Source organism: Leucoraja erinacea, chromosome 10 (genome assembly GCF_028641065.1).
Source record: "Leucoraja erinacea ecotype New England chromosome 10, Leri_hhj_1, whole genome shotgun sequence".
Classification (NCBI taxonomy): Eukaryota; Metazoa; Chordata; class Chondrichthyes; order Rajiformes; family Rajidae; genus Leucoraja; species Leucoraja erinaceus.
The window spans coordinates 10,005,727-10,028,080 of record NC_073386.1 but is presented as its reverse complement, the minus strand read 5'-3'; the positions used below and the strand labels follow the sequence as shown (position 1 = coordinate 10,028,080).

General features: G+C 42.2%; 2 protein-coding genes across 2 annotated transcripts in view; both read right to left on the bottom strand.

Moving 5' to 3' along the window:
- Positions 1 to 582: 582 nt before the first annotated feature.
- On the bottom strand, positions 583 to 19,704 carry acp5b (acid phosphatase 5b, tartrate resistant). The gene is made up of 6 exons (XM_055641460.1): positions 18,885 to 19,704; positions 17,070 to 17,263; positions 12,953 to 13,080; positions 8,761 to 8,952; positions 5,383 to 5,530; positions 583 to 2,063 (listed from the first exon to the last, which is right to left on the bottom strand). Exons 1-6 carry the CDS (start codon positions 18,955 to 18,957, stop codon positions 1,809 to 1,811), a joined length of 990 nt encoding a protein of 329 aa, XP_055497435.1. The 5' UTR covers positions 18,958 to 19,704; the 3' UTR covers positions 583 to 1,808.
- A 125-nt stretch (positions 19,705 to 19,829) lies between these two features.
- Positions 19,830 to 22,354, bottom strand: part of abcd3a (ATP-binding cassette, sub-family D (ALD), member 3a) — a 45,165-nt gene continuing 42,640 nt past the window's right edge. The window contains exons 22-23 of the mRNA XM_055641459.1: positions 22,196 to 22,252; positions 19,830 to 20,304 (exon numbers count right to left, since the gene is read on the bottom strand). Coding sequence (XP_055497434.1) covers positions 20,227 to 20,304; positions 22,196 to 22,252 — 135 coding nt within the window. The 3' untranslated portion in view covers positions 19,830 to 20,226. The remainder of the gene's footprint in view (positions 20,305 to 22,195; positions 22,253 to 22,354) is intronic.

The window sequence follows — 22,354 nt, the reverse complement described above, 5'->3', positions numbered from 1 at the left end:
TGAGCAGAGATTCATTCTTGTTTTGGAGCTGTAGAGTCATGCCTGGTCCAGGATTCAAGATGGAATTAACATTGTGTGTAGAAAGGAACTGCAGATGCTGATCTACACCAAAGATAGATACAGAGTGCTGGAGTAACTCAGAGGGTCAGGCAGCACCTCTGGAGAAAAGGATGGGTCCGTCTAAAGAAGGGTCCCGACTTGAAATGTCAGTCTGAAGAAGGGTCCCGACCTGAAATGGCACCTGTCCTTTTCCTCCAGAGATGTTGCCTGACCCGTTGAGTTACTCCAGCACTTTGATTAACATTAACATACTCCAGCACTGGATTAACATTGTTTATTTTATATTTATTGGAGGTAGAAATGAAGCTGAGGGAGGTCTTTGCAAGCATTGAGGTGGGGGGGGGGGGGGGGGTTAGGGGTGGTGTGAGTGCTTGAGGTGGTTGTGCGTGGGCTGTGGAGTCTGTGTATGTGGAGGGTTCTGTGGGGATATGTTCCAGAGGAATGAGTGGAAAACATGCCGAGGGTGTGGAGTGCAAGTTGGAGTATGTCGGGGGGGGGGGGGGGGGGTTGTGCCCCAGGATGTAGTAGAGGCGGCTTCAGGGCTAGGGTAGGGTGGTGAGACTGGGTGCTGCTGTACTTTGTACTTTTGTACACTTGTACTTTTCTCCTTCCATCACAGTGAGGAATGTGGAGGAGTCACTGTGGTGGATGTTTATGTTAAAATGTGTTTAGTGTGTTCCGTTACTTTTTATTTGTATGACTGACTTGGCAATTGAAATTCCTCGTATGTTGCAAAACATGCTTGGCTAATAAAGCATTATTGGGATTGTGATTGAGTATCATTGTGCCGATGTCTATATGTCTATGTTTACTAAACTGTGCAGATAAAAGGGATTTCGCTGCACAATAAAGTACCATCGATTGGTGGAAGGGTGTACTTTGAAGTTGTGGGGCATGCTCCAGGATATAGATTTGTACCAAAAAAAAGATACAAAATGCTGGAGTAACTCAATGGGTCAGGCAGCATCTCTGGGGAACATTGATAGGACAGGTTTCAGGTCGGGACCCTGTTTCTATATTACAGACATAAGGGATGCATAGCATTAGGGCTATGCTGGAGCGTGTGTGGAGGTGCTACCCGACGCAAATTCACAAGTTTTAGGAGTAGAATTAGGCCTTTCGGCCCATCGAGTCCACTACACAATTCAATTACGGCTGATCTCTGCCTCTGAATCCAACTTTCCTGCCAGCTCCCCATAACCCTTGACATCTACTCAAAAATCTGTCATCCATTTCTGGACTTGCCGAGGCCTCCGAGGCCAACCCGCAACATTGGGATTCTTGAACTGACGCATTCTGTCTATCGACTCATGTACGTGTGTGCCTAGGGAACGTTCAATGGTGAGTAGGAAGGAACTGCAGATGCTGGTTTATATCAAAGATAGTCACAAGATGCTGGAGTAACGCAGCAGGTCAGGCAGCATCTCTGGAGCACAAGGATAGGTGATGTTTCATATTGGAATCCTTCTTCAGACACCAATCTAAATAAGGGTTCCGACTAAAAACGTCACCCATTCCTTCTCTCCAGAGATGCTGCCTGTCCCGCTGAGTTACTCCAGCATTTTGAGTCTATCTTAAGTCCAACCGTGAGCTTTGTCATCTCTCTGCAAAGGCTATTTCTGGGCTTGGGATACATGCAAAGGCAAATAGTTGAACATTTAATTCCCAAATTAAGCAGGTGCAAGTTTAGAACCAATTAAGCCATATGAAATATATTATGAAAAATTAAACAAGGATCATTTCTAAGTCTAATTTTCATTGGAAGTAAGTTTACGCCTGGGTAATATGGTTTGGAAAACCACCATACCATACGGCTGCCTGTACGATACAACTAGATGCACAGGGGACATCTCGATCAGAGTGAATCCACCCAGAGCACTAATCTTAGCATTGTAGAATTGGAGCCAGCTTGTGGGAATCTTCTTGATGTGTACCGTAGACTTGTCAATGAAAGTCCCGCTTCCAGTGACGATGTACCCAGTCCCATCGTCCTCCCGAATAAACTGCGGAGCAAAACAGAATGAGTTATAGTCCACCTCATCTTCTCGACAATCAGCAAAGGCTTCCCACTGACCAGCTCACAAACAGCAAGCAATGAAGAAGGTCAGTGGTATCGTGTAGGAAGATGCTGGTTTAACCCGAAGATGCTGGAGGAACTCAGCGGGACAGGCACCATCTCTGGAGAGAAGGAATGGGTGTAGTTTCGGGACTGAAAGCCACCCTTCTTAAGTCTGAAGAAGGGTCTCGACCCGAAACATCACCCATTCCTTCTCTCCAGAGATGCTGCCTGTCCCACTGAGTTCCTCCAGCTCCAAATGTCCTTTTTTGGACTATATTAATAGTCAGCGGAACACCCGATTTCTGGTTGCAGACATTCACGTTCACAAGTTATACGAGTAGAATTAGGCCATTCTACCCATGGAGCAGGGCTGCCAATTTTCATGCTTTGAGTGTGAGAATCACTAATTTGGCCAAATTCTCACGCCCTCACGCTCTGTCGTGAGAAATTCTGTGATCAACGAAAATTTAAAAACTCATATAAACTGCATGGGCCGCGGATGTTGGAGAGCCGGGGCTTAGGGAGGGATGGAAGCAGAAGCAGCGGCGGGGACAGATGCAGGCGGGGAGTGGGGGCTGGCGAGTGTTTGTGGGGCTGGTGAGTCGCTCGCTGCAGCTCCGGCCATGGAGCAGCTTCAGTGCAAGAGTCCCGGGCCGTCGGAGGCTGTGCCGAAGGGACAGAAACTCTCAAAGGGAGGGGGAGAGAGTGAGGGGAAGGAGACAGGGAGACAGGGGGGTGAAAGGAGAGAGAGGGGGAGAGAGGAGGGTGGGGGGGAGAGAGGAGAGAGAGAGAGAGAGAGAAAGGGGGAGAGAGGTAATGAAGAGACGGAGAGCGAGGAGAGAGGGGGAGGGGGAGAGAGAGAGGAGAGGGTGAGTGAGGTGGGAGAGAGGGAGAAGAGAGAGAGGGGGTGAGAGGGGGGAGGGAGAGAGGGGAGGGGGAGAGAAGGCCGAGAGAGGGGGGAGAGAGGAAGAGAGAGAGAGAGAGAGAGGAGGGAAGAGAGGGGTAAGAGAGAGAGGGAGTGGAGAGGGAGGAAAGAGGGTAGGAGAGAAGGGGAGAGTGAGGGGGTGGAGTCTACTCCACCATTCAATCATGCTGATCTCTGCCTCCTGATCCCATGTTCCTGCCTTCTCCACATACCCCTTGACACCCGATCTAATCAAGAAATTGTCTAACTCTGCCTTAAAAATATCCACTGACTTGGCCTCCACAGCCCTCTGTGGCAATGAGTTCCACAGATTAACTACCCTCTGACTAAAGAAGTTCCTCCTCACCTACATATAAAAGAGCGTCTGACAGAGTGACCCTGAGCTTTCAGTTGCCTGCCATTTTAATCCACAATCCCACTCTCACCCTGACCTATCAGTCTGTGCGGTTACAATGAGACCTAATGCAAGCCTGAGGAGTAACACCTCGCCTTCTGTTTTAGCCCTTTGCAGCCTTCCGGTTTCACACATTAAATTCTCCAACTTTAGCTAACTTCCTCTTTCCATCTAGATCAAGACCAGCCATCACTTCAGCTCAGTTTTTCTTTTTTACTACACTTATTGAATGGGGAGCCTAACCCAAGGAAATCTCTCTGCCCTGTGTTTAAGTCAAGTCAAGGCAAGACAAGTATATCACTGAGTCAGCAAATTAATGTTAATAGCCAGGAAGCTCCTTCTAGAGCACACACCTATATATATATATATTGTCCAAACACTTTGGCAATAATTAGGTTATGTTGAGTTGAGTCATATGTACAATTGCACCGAGATAGATATAGGTGTAAAGAAAATCTTGCCTGTGGCAGTATCACAGGCACATAGGCAATGCACAAAGACATCAATTAGACAGAAATTTGACCCAAATGATACATCAATTCTGCAAGAGTGAAATGAAAAAGTACGTGCAAAAACCAAGTCATTCTATCATGTACAGGATATGGAGTTAGATGATCAGCCATGATCATATTGAATGGCGGTGCAGGCTCGAAGGGCCGAATGGCCTACTCCTGCACCTATTTTCTTGCGAGTCATTGTTCTAGAAGTATAATAAAGTAAACTGATCATTGTAGAAAAATAATATGTTAGAAGCATTGTCAGGAAGTGAATTGAGACTTATTGAAACCGATGCTTTGCAAATTTCACAAATTAAAATCATTCAGCTACTAAGCATTTGTATAATGTCACCCATTCCTTCTATCCAGGGATGCTGCCTGACCCGCTGAGTTACTCCAGCATTTTGTGTCCATCTTCGGTGTAAACCAGCATCTGCAGTTCCTTCCGAAGCGTTTGCACAAGGTCAAAGTCAGCCCCATATCTACTGCAATATCTGGAATACTCAGGAGGCTGGCGCTGTGGCACCCACTGCCTCTCTAGGTAAAGTCATCAGTGCCCTGTGGGCCATCCAGTGCAGTCTCCATTCCTTAATACAGGCCAAAGTCAGGCCTACATGTTGCTGAGATCAGATAGGATTAAGGTGCTGTCCCAGTTGAGCGACCTAATTGGCGAGTTTAGAAGTGTTTAAAAAAATGACATGTTGAAGACCTCCTTCGATTATGTAGAAGACCTCCTTCAACCTCCTTCGACTATGTTGAAGACTAGCTACAACTAACTTCGGGAAAATTGGACACCGAATAGTGGAGAGTGAAGACAACCTCCTTCGACCTCCCTTCGACTATGATGAAGACTATCTATGACCATCTTCGACTACCCTCGATTATCTACTTCTAACATGCCGACCTATTACGACCTACTATGACTAAACCTACGAGTAAACAAAAATATCGATTTTTTTCCATGGCAACCTTTTTTTACTTGCGGGCATTTTTAAAACATATTGAAAAAAGCGCCACGACCTAGCTGAGGCCTCGAGTACGTGGAGACCACTGTCGAGCATGAAGGAGAGATGCAAAGACCTCCTACGACCTTGTGTCGACCATGCTGCGAGTGTGAGTCGAGGGCAAACTCGCCAGAACTCGCGGATTAGGTCGCTCAAGTGGGACAGGCCCTTTATAGTCTTCATCACAGTCGAAGGGAGGTCGAACGGAGGTTGAAGGAGGTCGTCTTCACTCTCCACTATTCGGTGTCCAATTTTCCCAAAGTTAGTCGTAGCTAGTTGAAGCTAGTCTTCAACATAGTCGAAGGAGGTCTTCTACATAGTCGAAGGAGGTCTTCTACATGTCATTTTTTTAAACTCTTCTAAACTCGCCAATTAGGTCGCCCAAGTGGGACAGCCCCTTAAGGCATTTCAAAACTAGCACTCATAAGTTCAGTGCTTCCTACCTGCAGACTGTGATCATGGCCGCTGATATAGGCTGTCACGTTGTATTTCTCTAGAAGTGGCTTCAGATGTTTTACGAGGCAAGGAGTGGGTCCATGCTTCCCGATGGACCACACAGGGTAGTGACCAGCAACTATCAAGTAGTCAGACCTGAAGCAAAAGCATACAGATGGCAAAGGATTTAACATCTTTACAACCCATTACCGATTGAAGGGGTGTGGGATATGTATTTCAAAATGCACCATTCATTCAACTTTTAAAAATAAAATCGAGTTCGTATTCTTGTGCAGTCTGTTACGTTTGATTTTAACACAAATCTTTAGACTTTAGAGATACAGCGTGGAAACAGGCCCTTCAGCCCACCGTGTCCGCGTCGCCTGTACACTAGCACTATCCTACACACTAGGGACAATTTACAATTTTACCGAAGCCAATTAATCTATAATTACTGTACATCTTTGGAATGTGGGAGGAAACCAGCCTGGGCACTCGGAGAATGTACACACTCAGTATAGGCAGCACCCTTAGTCAGGATTGAACCTGGGTCTCTGGCGCTGTAAGGCAGCAACTCTACCGCTGCGCCTCTGTGCCACCTTTTACAAATGTTGAGATTTTCACAATTCTCATTCTTTTAACATGGTAAAATAATTCAGGGTGAGTGAGAGAAACTTTAACAAGAGATGCGTGTACAAAGCCATGTAAAAAAGCACTGGCACAAGTAACCAGATAGTAAAGAGGTAGATTTTAAGGCACATAAAGACACCTGCGGATAGGTCTGCAGGTAAAGAATTTTAAGGAGCAAAATTAAGGATGGGAGAGAGGTGGACAGTTTTATGGAAGAAAATGTGGACATAAGGCAGCTGGAATTCCTCATCCTGGTTCGTTTTGGTCATGGTTTTGATGAAATCAGTGTGATTGCACAATGGCCTATTTTCGTCCCCACGTTATATTCTAACTATGAGTCTTTCGGAAAGTGCCTTTATATCATTATTGTTTGCTCATGAAACAGACAGTTCGGGTAGAGAAGTCGTCTATGAAGGAAATGCAGATGCTAGAAAATCGAAGGTAGACAAAAATGCTGGAGATACTCAGCGGGTGAGGCAGCATCTATGGAGCGAAGGAAATATACAATGTTTCGGGTCAAAGTCGTCTTGGTTTACTGTAGCCGATTCATATTGAAGAACTAGAACAAGACTATAATTACCTACTATTTATCATAATATCGTTCCTTGTTCCAGACTGAATTAGTGCCCCCAAAACAGTGGCAAATCAGTATCTTCTTACCATATGTCCCAAAGTGGACAAACATTCTGAAGGGGAGCATTGGCATTATGTCTTCCCAAAAGAATAAAGTCCCCGACTCACTCTAGGTCCCACACTTACTGAGTGATGGATATTGCCACACTTATCACTGGGCTCTGCCCATGGACTTCAGCTGGAATCCAGCAAGGGTCCTCCATCTTGCTAAGATTCCTGAGGATTAGGCGGGCACGGATTAAAAAAAAAACGAATTCACTTTAATGGGGATTCTCAGCTGGCAGAATTATGTTACAGAATTAACCCATTTGGCCCACTATGTCCATGCTGGCTCTCGATAAAGCAGTCCCTTCACCCCTGCTCTAAACCAGAGGCTCTGTAAGATTGATTCCCTCAAATGTCTGCACAACCTCCTTTCAAAGTCAGTCACTGTCTCCACTTCCAAGATCCTGATAGGCAGTATGTTGTAGGTCACATAGAAGCAAAAGTTAAAGTAATTATTTAAAAAAAGTAAATTGTTTTAATTTAACATTTTAATGACTTCCAAGTTCCTTGATCTGTTAATTAATGATTTTATTTTAAATAATTTAGATTGATTTTAAATGTTTTAGATAGATCTATACATTGTTAAAATGTAATATAAAGGAACGACAGATGCTGGTTTATACCAAAGATAGAAACAAAATGCTAGAGGTACTCAGCAGGTCAGGTAGCATCTCTGGAGAAAATTGATAGGAGACATTTTGGGTCAGGACCCTAAAAATTGTTTAAACTAATTGACACAAGCCAATGTTTAGTCCTCATTTTTGGCCCCCTGTTATTGTGGCTTATGCAGTCAATTCTGGGTAAAGAGCCTCAGAACTATGCCACCCAAGGTCAAATTGGCCCAGAGGTCTTGCTACCAACTTACAGTTGAAGAGTCATAGGAGACCAGCGAGATTAAGCCCATTGCACTCAGACCAGCTAGGTGTGTATGGGCAGGGGCTATGGGCATGCATCTGGGTGGAAACCTAGATCCAAGGAGATCCAAATCTATCTGGAAAACTGTCCTCCCATGCAACCTGGGAAGTTGGTCAAACTTGAATTGTTTTCCCTGGAATGTCAGATGCTGAGGGGAGACCTGATAGAGGTACATAACATTTTGTGAGGCATAGATAGGGTAGACAGTCAGAAGGTTGAAATGTCGAAGACTAGAGAGCATAGCTTTAAGATGAGAGGGACCAAGTTTAAAGGAAATGTGCAGGACAAGTTTTTTTTACATAGAGTGATGGGTGCCTGGAACATGCTGCCAGGGTTGGTGGTGGAGACAGATACGATAGTGGCATTTCAGAGGCTTTTAGATAGGCACACGGATATACAGAGAATGGAGGGATACAGATAATGTGCAGGCAGAGTTAGTTAGTTTATCTTGGGGCTAACGGAATCAAGGAATATGGGGAGAAAGCAGGAACGGGGTACTGATTTAGGATGATCAGCCATGATCATATTGAATGGCAGTGCTGGCTGGAAGGGCCAAATGGCCTACTCCTGCACCTATTTTCTATGTTTCTATGTTCAGCATGGACAATGAGGGCTGATGGGCCTGTTCCTATGCAGTATTGTTCTGTTCTATATTCTATAAATAAGGCCCCTGCACTTGATGTCTGGACTTCTGGAAGGTCATCTGAATCTTACCATATAATGGGCCATCTTAGTGAGTTGTTTGTTGCGATCATCAGACCCAGAATTGTGAAGTGCGTAAGAAGGAACTGCAAATGCTGGTTTACGCCGAACACAGACACAAAATTATGGTGCAACTCAGAGTGTCAGGCAGCGTCTCTGGAGAAAATAAATAGGTGATGTTTCGGGTCGCGACCCTTCATCAGACATTGATAAATGAAATGAAATGATTCAATTTATTGTCCAGTTTACCAGTCTGATGAAGGGTCTCTCCAGAGATGCTGCCTGACCCGCTAAGTTACTCCCGCATTTTTTGCGTCTACCTCCAGAATTGTGAAGTGTGCTTACTAATTAGAAACAATCTGGCCTTTAACTGGACTCTATAGGAGAGGTTTGCTCTGTTTTTATAAAACATACCCCGAGTGGGGTTTTGCATTATCGGAAGTTGGCTTTCAAAAAGTTACCTGGAACGTGCCAGCTTCTCCTGGATCCACTGAAGTTGCTTCTGTGCTAAATGATATTTTTTTGGTCCTTTTGGTTGATTGCCTTTATCAGTGTTTCCACAGATCACAACAGTGTCAATCATCAGAATGGTGGCAGAAACATTGACGTTAGGAATCTTGAAAGACAACTCGTAGTAGAGATCTGGAAAGTTCCTGTGACAAATGGTATAATTCACTCAGTTCCATGCTCAGCAAAAAACACTAGCTCTTTACAACTGAGCTTGAACTTATCTCGGAGTACGGACACAAGGAACTGCAGATGCTGGTTTACAAAAAAAAGCACACAAGGTCTCCAGCGATGTTGCCCGTCCTGCTGAGGTACTCCAGCACTTTGCTTTTCTACCTAACCTCAGGTCCGGACCCTTGAGAACAAAAGCTTTATTTGCCACTTCATGCAGACTGGATTGTAATTTCCTGAGCTTTTGTACAGATATTTAAAATGCTGTCACTCACTATTGGGAACAACAATATTCTGTTTGGCAAAACCTCAATAAACATGTGTGCTCCTGCTAGAATGGAGGAAGCAAAGAGTAAAAGAGAATCTCAAAAATCAAGAACCACTGATGATACAGCATCCTTAATGCCCGTCCCACTTAGGAAACCTGAACGGAAACCTCTAGAGACTTTGCGCCCCACCCAAGGTTTCCGTGCAGTTCTTGGAGGTTTTGTCAGTCTCCCTACCTGCTTCCACTATCTGCAACCTCTGGCAACCACCTGCAACCTCTCCAAAAAACGTTTCACTACACGTGACAATAAAATGAACTAAAATGAGGGGAGATCCATTTACCGAGAGTGAATAAAGGCTCAGATAGTTCATTCACACAACTCACAATCAATAATAAGTTCAACAGTTGGAGACTGAGGTGGATGATTAGACCAAACTAGGTCCCTTCCATAGAGGTAACAGAGCTGTAAGGATTTTGTAGCATCAGTAGTTCTTGATTTTCTAGATTCGCTTTTCCTTTTCCCTTCGACAAAGCATTTATCTAAAGGAATGGCCCACAAAATCCTTGCCGACTAGCGAGCACCCTGTTCCCCAATCACCCCGTACCCCAACTCTATCCTACACACTAAGGACAATTTTACAAGTTACCGAAGCAAATTAACCTACAAACCTGTACGTCTTTGGAGTGTGGAAGGAAACCGGTGCACTTGGAGTAAACCCTCGCGGTCACAGTGAACGAGAACGAACAAACTCCATACAGTGAACACCCGTGGTCAGGACAGAACCCAGGTCTCTGGCACTGTCAGGCAGCAACTCTACCGTTGCACCACTGTGCTGCCCTATTACTGCAAGTAAGAATTTAATTGTTCCGTTTTGGGACGTATGACAGAAAAAATACTCGTGACTCTCTTGAGCTGGGCCAAGTTGGTAACGATGGGTCAGGATGTTGTCTCACCTGCAACAGTAGATACACTTATGATTGGAGCCCCTGTAACCTTGGATCCCACTTTGCTCCAAGCTCTTCTACAGAGGACCCCACACTCCAGGCCACCCCAGTGGTGTAACAGTTCCCCCTTTATTACCATCAGAAGTGCTCTACCTCTCAATCCCCCTACCCACCACCGCCATCAGCCGCAAGAAACTCTGCAGCTGTTCAGAGTGGCTCTGTTTCTGTAATTATACCCCCCCTGAAGGAAAGACCACACAATTACTAACTAATTGTTCATGGAACTCTGATGAGCTCATTGTCTGGTCATTTTGTTCCTCTTTCTCTCCTCTCACTCCCTCGGTTTCTCTTCTTCATTTGGCATGGTGCTCCATCTTCCTCCCACTCACTCTGCACATGCTATGGGGGCCATGGGAGCATGTGGAAAGCTCATCACAATGGTCCGTGAGCTGCTGATGGCATCTTGGGGAGCACCAACAGGAAAGGGAATAAGATTTGGTTCACAGCTCTGTGACATCCTTCCAAGAAGGCTGAGGTGACATGAAGTTCATCCAAGTAACTGACTCATGTGAGAACTGAAGAGTATTTGCAAGAATAACCAGCAACTGCAACCTGCATCCACAGTGTAGCTGCCTGAAGAATGATTCCTGACCTGAAAACTGGGCTGTCTCGTGAGATCTTATTTGTTTTTCGTGCTTGAGAGCAGCATTGGCCAGTGAACATATTGGTTTTGAACAAGCAATGGAAAGGGCAGGCCCATGTTTGCTCAATTCCTTCCATGCCCCAAACTAATTTTAAAGGAATTGAAAAATTGGATGAAAGGACTCCAGCAACCCAATCCTCTTACACCTCTTCAAATGAGCCATATCTAGCAGGTGGATTCTTTTAAAGGTTTTGTGTCCAATGCCCTGTGTTTACATGCCCATTGTCTATGCTCAATGTTGCTGTGCCCAATGTCCCCGTGCCCAAGTAAATTAATGCTGCCTTCTCTCCAAAATGTCTTTCCCAAATTGAAGAATTCAAGAGATTTTTTCAATATAGATGTTTATACAATTAGGAGTTTGTGTAGCTATAGCATGGCTTCTATCCTCTTGATCTCTACTCCTAAATAATATACCTTGTTTTAAAGACAATCGATTTAACTGGCACATTCTACAGCACAAAGCTTTTTCATGGTTTGTTCTCATAGAGTTGGCGCCATGGCTATCCCTCGAGGTCAAGGATGATGGTCTATGTTCTGTTGTTTCTGTGGACTCTCAGGTGGCTTATGAGTAGAAGTTTTGTGCTGCTCACAGAACTAAGCCGTCTGTGCGTGTGTTTGTTTAACGTGCACTTGATGTTACACTCCAAGAAGCACACGGTCCTTCACAAATCAATCAACTAATTCCAATGGTAAGGGAACCAAGACGATTGGAGCTGATAGATCTGTTGCAGCCTTCATCTGCCTTCACAGCCGTTGAGTTCAAGATAACTTTGTCCGCCTGGTCTGCCGTTGAGGTCTTGTAGGTTGGATCATTCTTAGTCTGAACCCTCATCCTCAACCTTACCGCCATGGGTGACCCTACCAAAAGCTCGGAATCATGGGAACAAGCAAGCCTCTTCACCACGACAAGGTAAACAATCTGAAGAGGTGTTCTCATAGCAACCTGGGGTGGTGTAAACGCTCATGGAGCTTCTGGAGCTTCTCTCCTGACCCAAAAGGTCAAAAACTCTGATTCATCAATATTGAGTGTACCTGCAGGAACTGCAAATGCTGGTTTACACAAAGAATGCAGGCAGCATCCGTGGGTAAGGCAGCATTTCTGGAGAACATGGGTCAATTATATTTTGGGTAGGTGATATTTTGGGTCTGAAGAAGGGTCCTTTTTTGCATCGCACTGCCTTATCCAATTTTCACAGGATTCAGGTGTGTTAAGGGGCAAATAGCAAAAACATAGATTACTCAATAGAAAAAGACACATGGAGTGAGTGTCAGAGAATGAAACAGATTTCCCATAATTGTAGGAAAATGCAACAAGTGATAAATTATATTATACCCTTCATGTGTGAGAATACCTTTCTTGGCTTAAGAGAAAATTCCACAAACTCCCAATCTATCATGTTGCGGCCTTTGCACTATTTTTATCTGCACTTTCTCTGTAGCTGTAACATATTATTTACTCTGTGCCTTGTCTGTCTGCACATTTTGTACTCCTGTACGGTTAGATTGTATACATTCATGAATGATTTACATGAATAGAACGCAAACTAACTTTTTCACCCTCTCTCGTTACATGACAAAATTAAACCAACAACCAATTACCAAACGTTCTTTAGATTACATTGTACTGGAAATAAGGCAAAAATCTAATCAAAGAACTTTGCAAAATTATGAGCTAGATGAGGAGGGCAGGTGGCGGGGTTGGTTGTTGATCACAAAATATTAGATGACATCCCTTTTAAGGGAAATTATCGAATAAACTGACATTTAAGGCTAACTTTAAAATAAAACACAGCTCCCATGGCAAGTAGGGAACGGAGGCTAAAATCATTAATAGGTTTCCACATCTGTTTATTTCATAAAATTAACTTTTCCATATGACATAGATTCCTTGGATACTTTATCTACTTACGTATTGTTTCCCTGGAATGCATCAATTATTAAAAATGTCCATTTAAACGCTGCTGAGAAAGTTGACACCAAGAAAACGTGCACAGCAATTGATACCACCTCATTATAAGTGTTAATTAGTGTTAACGAGCAGATGTTGAAATTCACTTACCATCTCTTAGATATCCTTGAATAAGCAATCTGTGCTGAAACGTTACCCAAATGATCGTGATTTCCTGCCAGAATATACCACGGTATATTGACAATGGAAGGAGCTGTAAATACATTCTCAAATGTTTCCTATTCAAGTAAAAATAAGATCAGCTACTTAGTATATCTGTGATAGAGGAATGTGTGAGAATTTGAAGGCAAACAGATGAATAGTTAATTAATAAGGGTTAAAAGGGAAAGCGGTTTACTGATAGATTTGATTAGAAACTGTAAAATTGCAAAGTAATTTCAAGCAGGTGATTTTTACTTGTGTTGGCTCCATGCTAACTTTATGTGTTCATCATGTTTATTCAATATTTAAGCTGCAAAAATTCTAAAGTTTTGTTTAGATATGCAGCATGGAAACAGGCCCATAGGCCAACCGAGCACATGCCAACCATCGATCACCCATTCATACTCGTTCTGTTATCACACTTTTACATCCACTCCCTACACATTAGGAGCAATTTACAGAGGACAAAATAGTAGGTGACAAAAGATTTGTCACCTACAAATCTGCATGTTTTTGGGAGATGGGGGAACTGCACCCCATTCACCACTTCACACATACTTAAAGCAAGACTCCAATCTGAAAAGACTGGACCCTTTCCCACCCACCCCTTTCCAATCACCACTTCACACCCAATTACCCACACCCTCCGTGCTGCACAACATCAATTCTCCATCATCAACAATAAAATAGAGGAGGTGGAGAGGCTTTTCAGAAGTCAGAAGAGCTTGAAATCTCCAGGACCGGACAATGTTTCCCCCTCTACTCTCTGTGCCGAACAACTGGCACTGGTCTACACAGACATTTTCAACCAGTTCCTGCAAACCTGTACTGTCCCTGCCAGCTTCAAAGTCTCCACTATTGTCCCTGTACCCAAAAAGGCAAGGATTACTGGTCTTAATGACTACAGGCCTGGTGCACTGACCTCTGTAGTCAAGAAGACCCTTGAAAGGCATGAGCTGACCAAGCTGAAAAATATCACAAACCTCCTGCTGCACCCTCTGTAGTTTGCATATCAGGCAAATAGATCTGTGGATGACGCAGTCAACCTGGGCCTCCACTTTATCCACCAACACCTAGACCGGTCTAGGGGGCCTATGCAAGGATTTTGTTTTTGTGGATTTTAGCTCTGCATTTAACACCATTGTGCCAGAGCTACCACACTCCAAACTCTCCCAGTTGACTGTGCCTGAACCCCTCTGTCGGTGGATCACCAGCTTCCTGACAGACAGGAAGCAGCATGTGAGGCTGGGAAAGCACATCTCGGACCCGCAGACCCTCAGCATAGAAGCACCGTAAGGCTGCGTACATTCCCCTCTCCTTTACTCTCTCTGCACCAATGACTGCACTTCCAGACTCCTCTGTCAAGCTTCTCAAGTTTGCGGACAACAAAACCCTGATTGGACTGATCCAGGATGGGGAGGAATCTGCCTACAGACAGGGAGTGTCACAGCTAGCATCCTGGTGCCATCGCAACAACCTGGTGCTCAATGTTCTTAAGACAGTGGAATTGATTATAGGCTTTAGGAGAGCTCCCCCTCCCCTCACCCCACTCACTATCAACACCAGTCACATCTGTGCAGTCTTTTAAGTTCCTGGGAACCATCATCTCCAAGGACCTTAATTGGGGGGCTACCATCAACTCCACAGTCAAAAAGGCACAACAGAGGATGTGCTTACTGCGGCAGCTGAGGAAGCACAATCTGCCACAGGCAATGATGGCCCAATTCTATACGGCCATTGTAGAGTCTGTCCTCACCTTCTTCATCATGGTCTGGTTTGGCTCAGCCACCAAGCACGACACCCGGAGGTTGCAGCGAATCGTCCGATCAGCAGAGAAAGTTATTGGCTGCAGCCTTTCCTCCATTGACGAACTTTACACTGCAAGGGCCATGAAGCGAGTGGGTAAGATCACTCTGACCCCTCTCACTCTGGCCACAAACTCTTTATCACTTTCCTCATGGAAGGCAACTCCGGACTATCAAAGCTGCCACCGCCAGACATAAAAACAGCTTTTTTCCCCACGTGTAGTAGCTCTTCTCAATAGCCAAAAATCTGTAGCCTCCTTTTGCTCTGGTATTTTGTTTTGTTCACATGTTTGATCAATGGTGTTTCATTATTAATGTTTAGTGTTTTACTGTGTCATGTTGTTACGTGGGTGGAACACCAAGGGAAATTCCTTGTATGTGAATACTTGGCCAATAAACTTATTCATTCATTCATTCAAACCAAAGCACCCGGAGGAAACCAAAGCAGGAGAATATACAAACTGCACATAGACAGTACCCCAGATCAGGATCAAACCCAGATTCTCTGGCGCTGTGAGGCAGCAGCTCTACCAGCTGTACCACCGTGCTGCTTCAGTTTAAACACTGAGAGTTCAAGTGATAAAAAGTGACTATTACGCTAACTTTAATTTCCACTTTTTAAAAATTGTTTTACAACAGCTGCGTGGCTTAAAAAAAAGGAAGCAAAATACAAAGTCCTGGAGGAATTCAATGGGTCAGGCAGCCATTTTGTATAGGCTGAGTATAGAAGTTGGGATGTAATGTTAATGAGTATAGAAGTTGGGATGTAATGTTAAAATTGTACAAGGCATTGGTGAGGCCAATTCTGGAGTATGGTGTACAATTTTGGTCGCCTAATTATAGGAAGGATGTCAACAAAATAGAGAGAGTACAGAGGAGATTTACTAGAATGTTGCCTGGGTTTCAGCAACTAAGTTACAGAGAAAGGTTGAAACAAGTTAGGGCTTTATTCTTTGGAGCGCAGAAGGTTAAGGGGGGGGGGGGGACTTGATAGAGGTTTTTAAAATGATGAGAGGGATAGACAGAGTTGACGTGGAAAAGCTTTTCCCACTGAGAGTAGGGAAGATTCAAACAAGGGGACATGACATGAGAATTAAGGGACTGAAGTTTAGGGGTAACACGAGGGGGAACTTCTTTACTCAGAGAGTGGTAGCTGTGTGGAATGAGCTTCCAGTGAAGGTGGTGGAGGCAGGTCCGTTTTTATCATTTAAAAATAAATTGGATAGTTATATGGATAGGAAGGGAATGGAGGGTTATGGTCTGAGCGCAGGTATATGGGACTAGGGGAGATTATGTGTTCGGCACGGACTAGAAGGGTCGAGATGGCCTGTTTCCGTGCTGTAATTGTTATATGGTTATATGATTATTTTTTTAAACCTTCTTTGGACTGATGTCCAAATCATCGGAAGACAGTTCCCGACCCAAATCATCGCCTGTCCATTCGTTCCACAGATGCTGCCTGACCCACTGAGACTCTCGAGCATTTTGTGTTTGCAATCCTGTTTTTTTTTTTTTAAAACAACTTTTGCTCAAGATTCCAACATTTGGAGTTAAATGTGTCTCCATTAAAAAAGACAAATTTTGACTTAGATAAAATATTTTATAACTTAATGTTCAGCCAACTCGTGTTCCAGAATACATTTTCCATTTTGTTTTGGTCCTGCACATCTCACAAAGGTATTATATAGGTGAATTTTATAAGCAAATTTTTTAAATTCATAATATACATTTCTTAAATAATACAAATTAATCACTATCCCCATATTAATTGGGATTCAATAATCAAAAGTGCTGGATTTTTCCTTTTTATTTACTTTCTTATCCTCATATCCATAGATTTAAATTTACATTCAATTCACAAGAAGCATTGGCAATATATGATCAGATGTTACTGGAGGGAGCATGTCGTACTTTGGGTACAACAGTACAACTCAGCACAGAAATGAATTATTAGGTAACTTATACTCTTTCGAAACTATGTGCAGATAAGTATTTGGAGTTTTGTTTCTTAAGAGGATCATAATTAAAATGGAGCATATGACTGGACTTCTTGTCTAATTAACTTCAAATTAGAGTTTGTGTTGCTTGTGTATCTCTCCAAACTGAAGATGAGCAGCAATGTAGGTTGTAGCACCAAGCCGAGATATTTTGGGAACACCTTTCCTGCAAAAATCCTGAGCATTCTTGAAAACCAACTATTATGAGGACAATGATTTTACCTCCTCTTTGATATGATACAGTATGATCTAATAATTATTTACCTTAAATCTTAAGTCGTTTACATTATTTACACCACGGTAGTAAAAATTATCTCCGACGTTCAATACAAAATCTGCTCCCGACTCCTGGGCAACTCTTCCCATCTCGTTTGCAGTAGCTTTCTGGATATTAGTCGTATATGGTGGATAAGGAAGGCCTCCCCCATCTCCAAAGGCAATAAATCGAATGGAGTTGTCTTACAGTTAAAAAGAACACAACATGAGTCCAAATACAATTGCTTTGTGAAGAGCAGAATCAGCAATTAAAATAATTCAACGTATCTGACAATTACTAGTTACTCAGAGGCTGGTGACTCATTTTACAAACAACTATTAACACTTTATCACGAGGCAGACACAAAATGCAGGAGTAACTCAGCGGGACAGGCAACATCTCTTGAAGGATCGGGTGACATTTCCGGTCGAAACCCTTCTTCAGACTGAAAGTTACAAGATAGGGAAACGAGAGATATAGACAATGATGTAGAGAGATACAGAACAAATTAATGAAAGATATGCATAAAAGTAATAATGATAAAGGGAACAGGTCATTGTTCGCTGTAGCTAGGTGAGAAGAAAAGCCAGTGTGACTTGGGTGGGAAGGATGGTGTCCTGTTTACTCCAGCATTTAGTGCCTATCTTCAGTTTAAATCAGCATCTGCAGTTCTTTCCTACACACTTTGTCACTAGACCTGGTTAAGTGCATTGCAAGGAGTTCATATTGGAATACAGTAAACCTTTACAACAGTACACGGGTATTGTTAATAATGTGTAAGAAGGAACTGCAGATGCTGGTTTAAACCAAAGATAGTCATAAAAAGCTGGAGTAACTCAGTGGGACAGGAAAGAAGAAATGGGTGACGTTTCAGGTCTGAAGAAGAGCCTTGACCCGAAGCGTCACCCATTCCTTCTCTCCAGAGATGCTGCCTGTCCCACTGAGTTACTCCAGACTTTTGAGTCTATCATCAGTATAATTAATAAATCTAATTCATTGTTTTTGTACTGAAATATAGTCTGCAGACCAAGAGGTCTCTCTGATATTCTATTGTTAATTTGATGAAACAAGTCAAAGTATTTCCCTTAACAGTGGGCTGTGAAAAAAAAAAAAAAAAAAATTGTACTGTAGTAAGTGCAAATTTAACAAGACCAGTGTAGAACATTGTGAAGCCAAACTGGTGATGTTTTTGGCTATATCCTTTAGATTGGGCAACTGTAAATGAGTTTGATGTTAAAGAGGCAACTATAAGTTATTAAATACTGATAAAGGTTTGTAAGGACAAGCAACATGAAAGAATTGACATGGATGTAGTTTGTTTTATAATACATTTCCAATAGATTGTAAGGTTTTCATAAATATCCCAGTGACTTGTTGAACCACATATACCAAAGATTTCCCAGGTAATATCCTTACCCTTTGCCAAGTCACATGCATGCTAATAAGTGCCAATAGTCAGCTGAGAGTGGACAGAAATTTGCCAGCATTGTTACCCAATGACATTTGATGGAAATGTGTTTCAACATCAAGTGAGAGAAACCCTGTCCCCTTTTTAATTCTGTTTACCATAGATACACACTGCTGTTGCTCATTGGAAAGTCATTTTGACAATGTCTTTTCATGTTGGTCAGCATGGGCAAGTTGGCCCAAAGGGCGTGTTTCCATGCTGTATGACTCTATGACACATACATTGCAGAAACAAGATATACATCCGATTTTGAATAAACCCAAGCAAAATCTAGCCTTTATCAAAGCATTTCCAAGTGATGCTGAAAAATATTCAGAAAAAATACGTTAACAAATGCAATGCAAATACAACTTACCTTTTTGTGGATAGGACTGTACAAATAGCAAATAAGCTATTGCCATGTAAAGCATTTGTTCAAACTGGCCCATGATCAAGCAGTGGGGAAACAGACCCTGCAGAACGTGCGACCAAACCTAACTCAGTTGCAGCATAGTTTGATTTTACCTGCATTTGATTATTTCGAAACTGACACCAAAATCCTTAAAAAGTAATAAATTAACAAAATCTTCAGAAAAAAAATAACAGTTGCACTAGAAACACGCGCCCAACAACCACGATCATCTAATGAAACTAACTTTAACAGCCAGCCTGCTTGTTAGGGAAGTTAGGACACAACCTCCGGAAATATATTGCTGATATATGTTTTTCTTTTTAAAAGGGATGACATTATGAAAGCGGTAAAATTAATACCACCATGAAGAAATTTCACATTACATTGTAAACTAACATTGTCTTGGCTCATAGAACATTGCATCATAATCAGATGTTGCAAAAGATTTCAAGAACAAAGGCAACAGAATGTTGAATAACAGTATCACACATTATCTGATTTGCTCGTCTGTTCTACAGTTCCCTTCATATTTATTTACCTTTTGTTGGCCGGGGTCATTTTCCTGATGAATTACTCATTCTAAATCCAATTTACATTTGGTCCTAACATAAATGGAGACACTCCGTAATCAATTGGAAGGTATTTTCTTTTCCTGGACAATCACCACTTGTTTATTGTTCTTGTTTACATATAACTGAAATGTGGATGCTTGATTGCTGCCAGAAAAAGATGTTGCATTATCTCCGATAAGAGATGAGCGATAACTCAGATCTATCAGATCATTTTCTTAAATCATATAATCAAGTGTTTCTTAGATGCTATGTGTTTTCAGACACGCTCTACATTCAAGACTCCATGTAACATTTGTTGACCAAATTTCAAAATAATTACTCACACATTAGCACAAAGTTAACATTTAACGTCTTTATTTTTTTTCTGTAAAACATTAGGAAATGAGTTGCAGATATCAAATTATTGCATAACAAGAACATGCCATCATGTAGTGCATTCCTAGGTTACTTAATTTGTACTGTACATGAAACATTACAGGTTATCTTCATTAAGGTAACAATTCAAACATTTTCTAGGTGAATTTTACTGGATCTACAAGTCTCAATATTAATATTTCCAAATATACAGCTCTCAACAAGACTACAAATTAATGAATTGTACAATTTTATTACAGCATCTTAAAACTGAGAATTAATTACAAACTGAAATATTTAGTGCAGGGTAGAATGCAAATTGTACTGACTTCTGTAAATCAATCTACTTCTCATTTCAGAAACAGATTAGCAGATGGGTTTTAGGAACCAAATTCCACTGTATCCACAGTAATCGGTTTAAATTCATAATTACCTCTACCATCCATGTGCAAATAATGCTGAAAACAAAAATAAAACCATTGTAATAAACCAAAGTGTAGATCATTAAAACAAAATTGCAAGCATAGTTTGAGACAAATTAGTTTATATCTTTAATATGACAATCAGAAATTTAGTACAGGTGATCTGCAAAACATTTGAGAGACAAGCATATCTTTCTCGGGGAGAAGAGCAATTGGAAAACAATATATATATTTTGAACCTTTTTCAGACTCCTGTACAAGACAGTTAAAAAAAACATCAATTTTTCCTAGTAAATGGTGAATACGTGAATCACATGATACTTGTGGTTTGAGATACAATTGAAGAGAATTTATTAAGGCATTTAAAGTTACTACTTTGTCCCTACAAAATGCATATTATGTAGTGGTATGCTGGAATATTTCTGAAGTTGGCTTTTCAGGATTTGTCTCTCACTTACAAATTTTCTAAAGAAAGTGGTCCAATATGACAATAGACAATAGGTGCAGGAGTAGGCCATTTGGCCCTTCGAGCCAGCACCGCCATTCAATGTGATCATGGCTGATCATCCCCAATTAGTACCCCGTTCCTGCCTTCTCCTTATATCCCCCGACTCTGCTATTTTTAAGAGCCCTATCTAGCTTTCTCTAAAAGCATCCAGAGAACTGGCCTCCACCGCCCTCTGATGCAGAGAATTCCACAGACTCACCACTCTCTGTGAGAAAAAGTATTTTCTCGTCTCAGTTCTAAATGGCTTACTCCTTATTCTTAAACTGTGGCCCCTGGCTCTGGACTCCCCCAACATTGGGAACATGTTTCCCGGCTCTAGCGTGTCCAAGCCCTTAACAATCTTATATGTTTCAATGAGATTCCCTCTCATCCTTCTAAACTCCAGAGTGTACAAGCCCAGCTGTTCCATTCTCTCAGCATATAAAAGTCCCGCCATCCCGGGAATTAACCTTATAAACTTACGCTGCACTCCCTCAATAGCAAGAATGTCCTTCCTCAAAATTGGGGACCAAAACTGCACACAATACTCCAGGTGTGGTCTCACTGGGGCTCTGTACAACTGCAGAAGGACCTCTTTGCTCCTATATTCAATTCCTCTTGTTATAAAGGCCAACATTCGCTTTCTTCACTGCCTGCTGTACCTGCATGCTTACTTTCATAGACTGATGTACAAGGACCCCCAGATCACGTTGTACTTCCCCTTTTGCCAACTTGACGCCATTTAGATAGTAATCTGACTTCCTGTTTTTACTACCAAAGTGGATAACCTCACATTTATCCGCATTAAACTTCATCTGCCATGCATCTGACCACTCGCCCAACCTGTCCAAGTTACCCTGCATTTTCATAGCATGACTTTGGCCAGCTCCTCCATCATGGCCCTATAGTCCCCTTTAACCAACTGCAACACTGACACCTCCGATCTACTATGCCTGTTTTTAGGTTTGCAATTCCAAGCATACAAACCCAAAGTAGGGTATCCCAACTAATGTGACCTTTATGGATTATGTTTAAATAGAAATACAGTATCTGACAGTTACAGCAATCAGTCGCCATTATCTAAGGATAATACTAATTCAAGTGTAGAAGTTTAACCTGCCAACATTCAACTGGAGAATGCCATTGGGCTTGGAAATAATTCAATTTAAATAAACCATCCTTGTGTATTCACTTCTGTTTTATCTGCTCCAATTTAATTCTACTCTGCTATTACATCCAGCAATGAACTGGGTAACACTGTACCCATCCAGTCTGCAGGTCACTCCATCAGTTGTCCACAGGATATCTGTTTAAAATCATGCTCTAGGACAAATGTCCTGGTTAAGAACTTTTAATTGTTTTAAAGTTTTCAGAAGAATTACTCATTTGTTCCATGGATTTTACTCTGCATTTCCTGTAGGTCGGGATTACTTCACTAACCTCATGGTGACTCCAGAGAGATTTTCTGTGTGACACAGTGAACAAAGTGATGCCAACCTTTTGGAAGAAAAATGATATGGATCACATCCATCACAAATAACAAAATATTAATTGTCAATCCAAACAAAGATTGTATTAACAGAATCCTTCATCTTTTTT

Coding starts and splice junctions, on each gene's coding strand:
- acp5b (XM_055641460.1), bottom strand. CDS start 18,957: ATGGGCCAGTTTGAACAAATGCTTTACATGGCAATAGCTTATTTGCTA. Junction 8,953..12,952: donor TCAAGGATATCTAAGAGATG/GTAAGTGAATTT, acceptor CATTTGTCACAG/GAACTTTCCAGATCTCTACT. Junction 5,531..8,760: donor GAGAAGCTGGCACGTTCCAG/GTAACTTTTTGA, acceptor CTTTTGCTTCAG/GTCTGACTACTTGATAGTTG.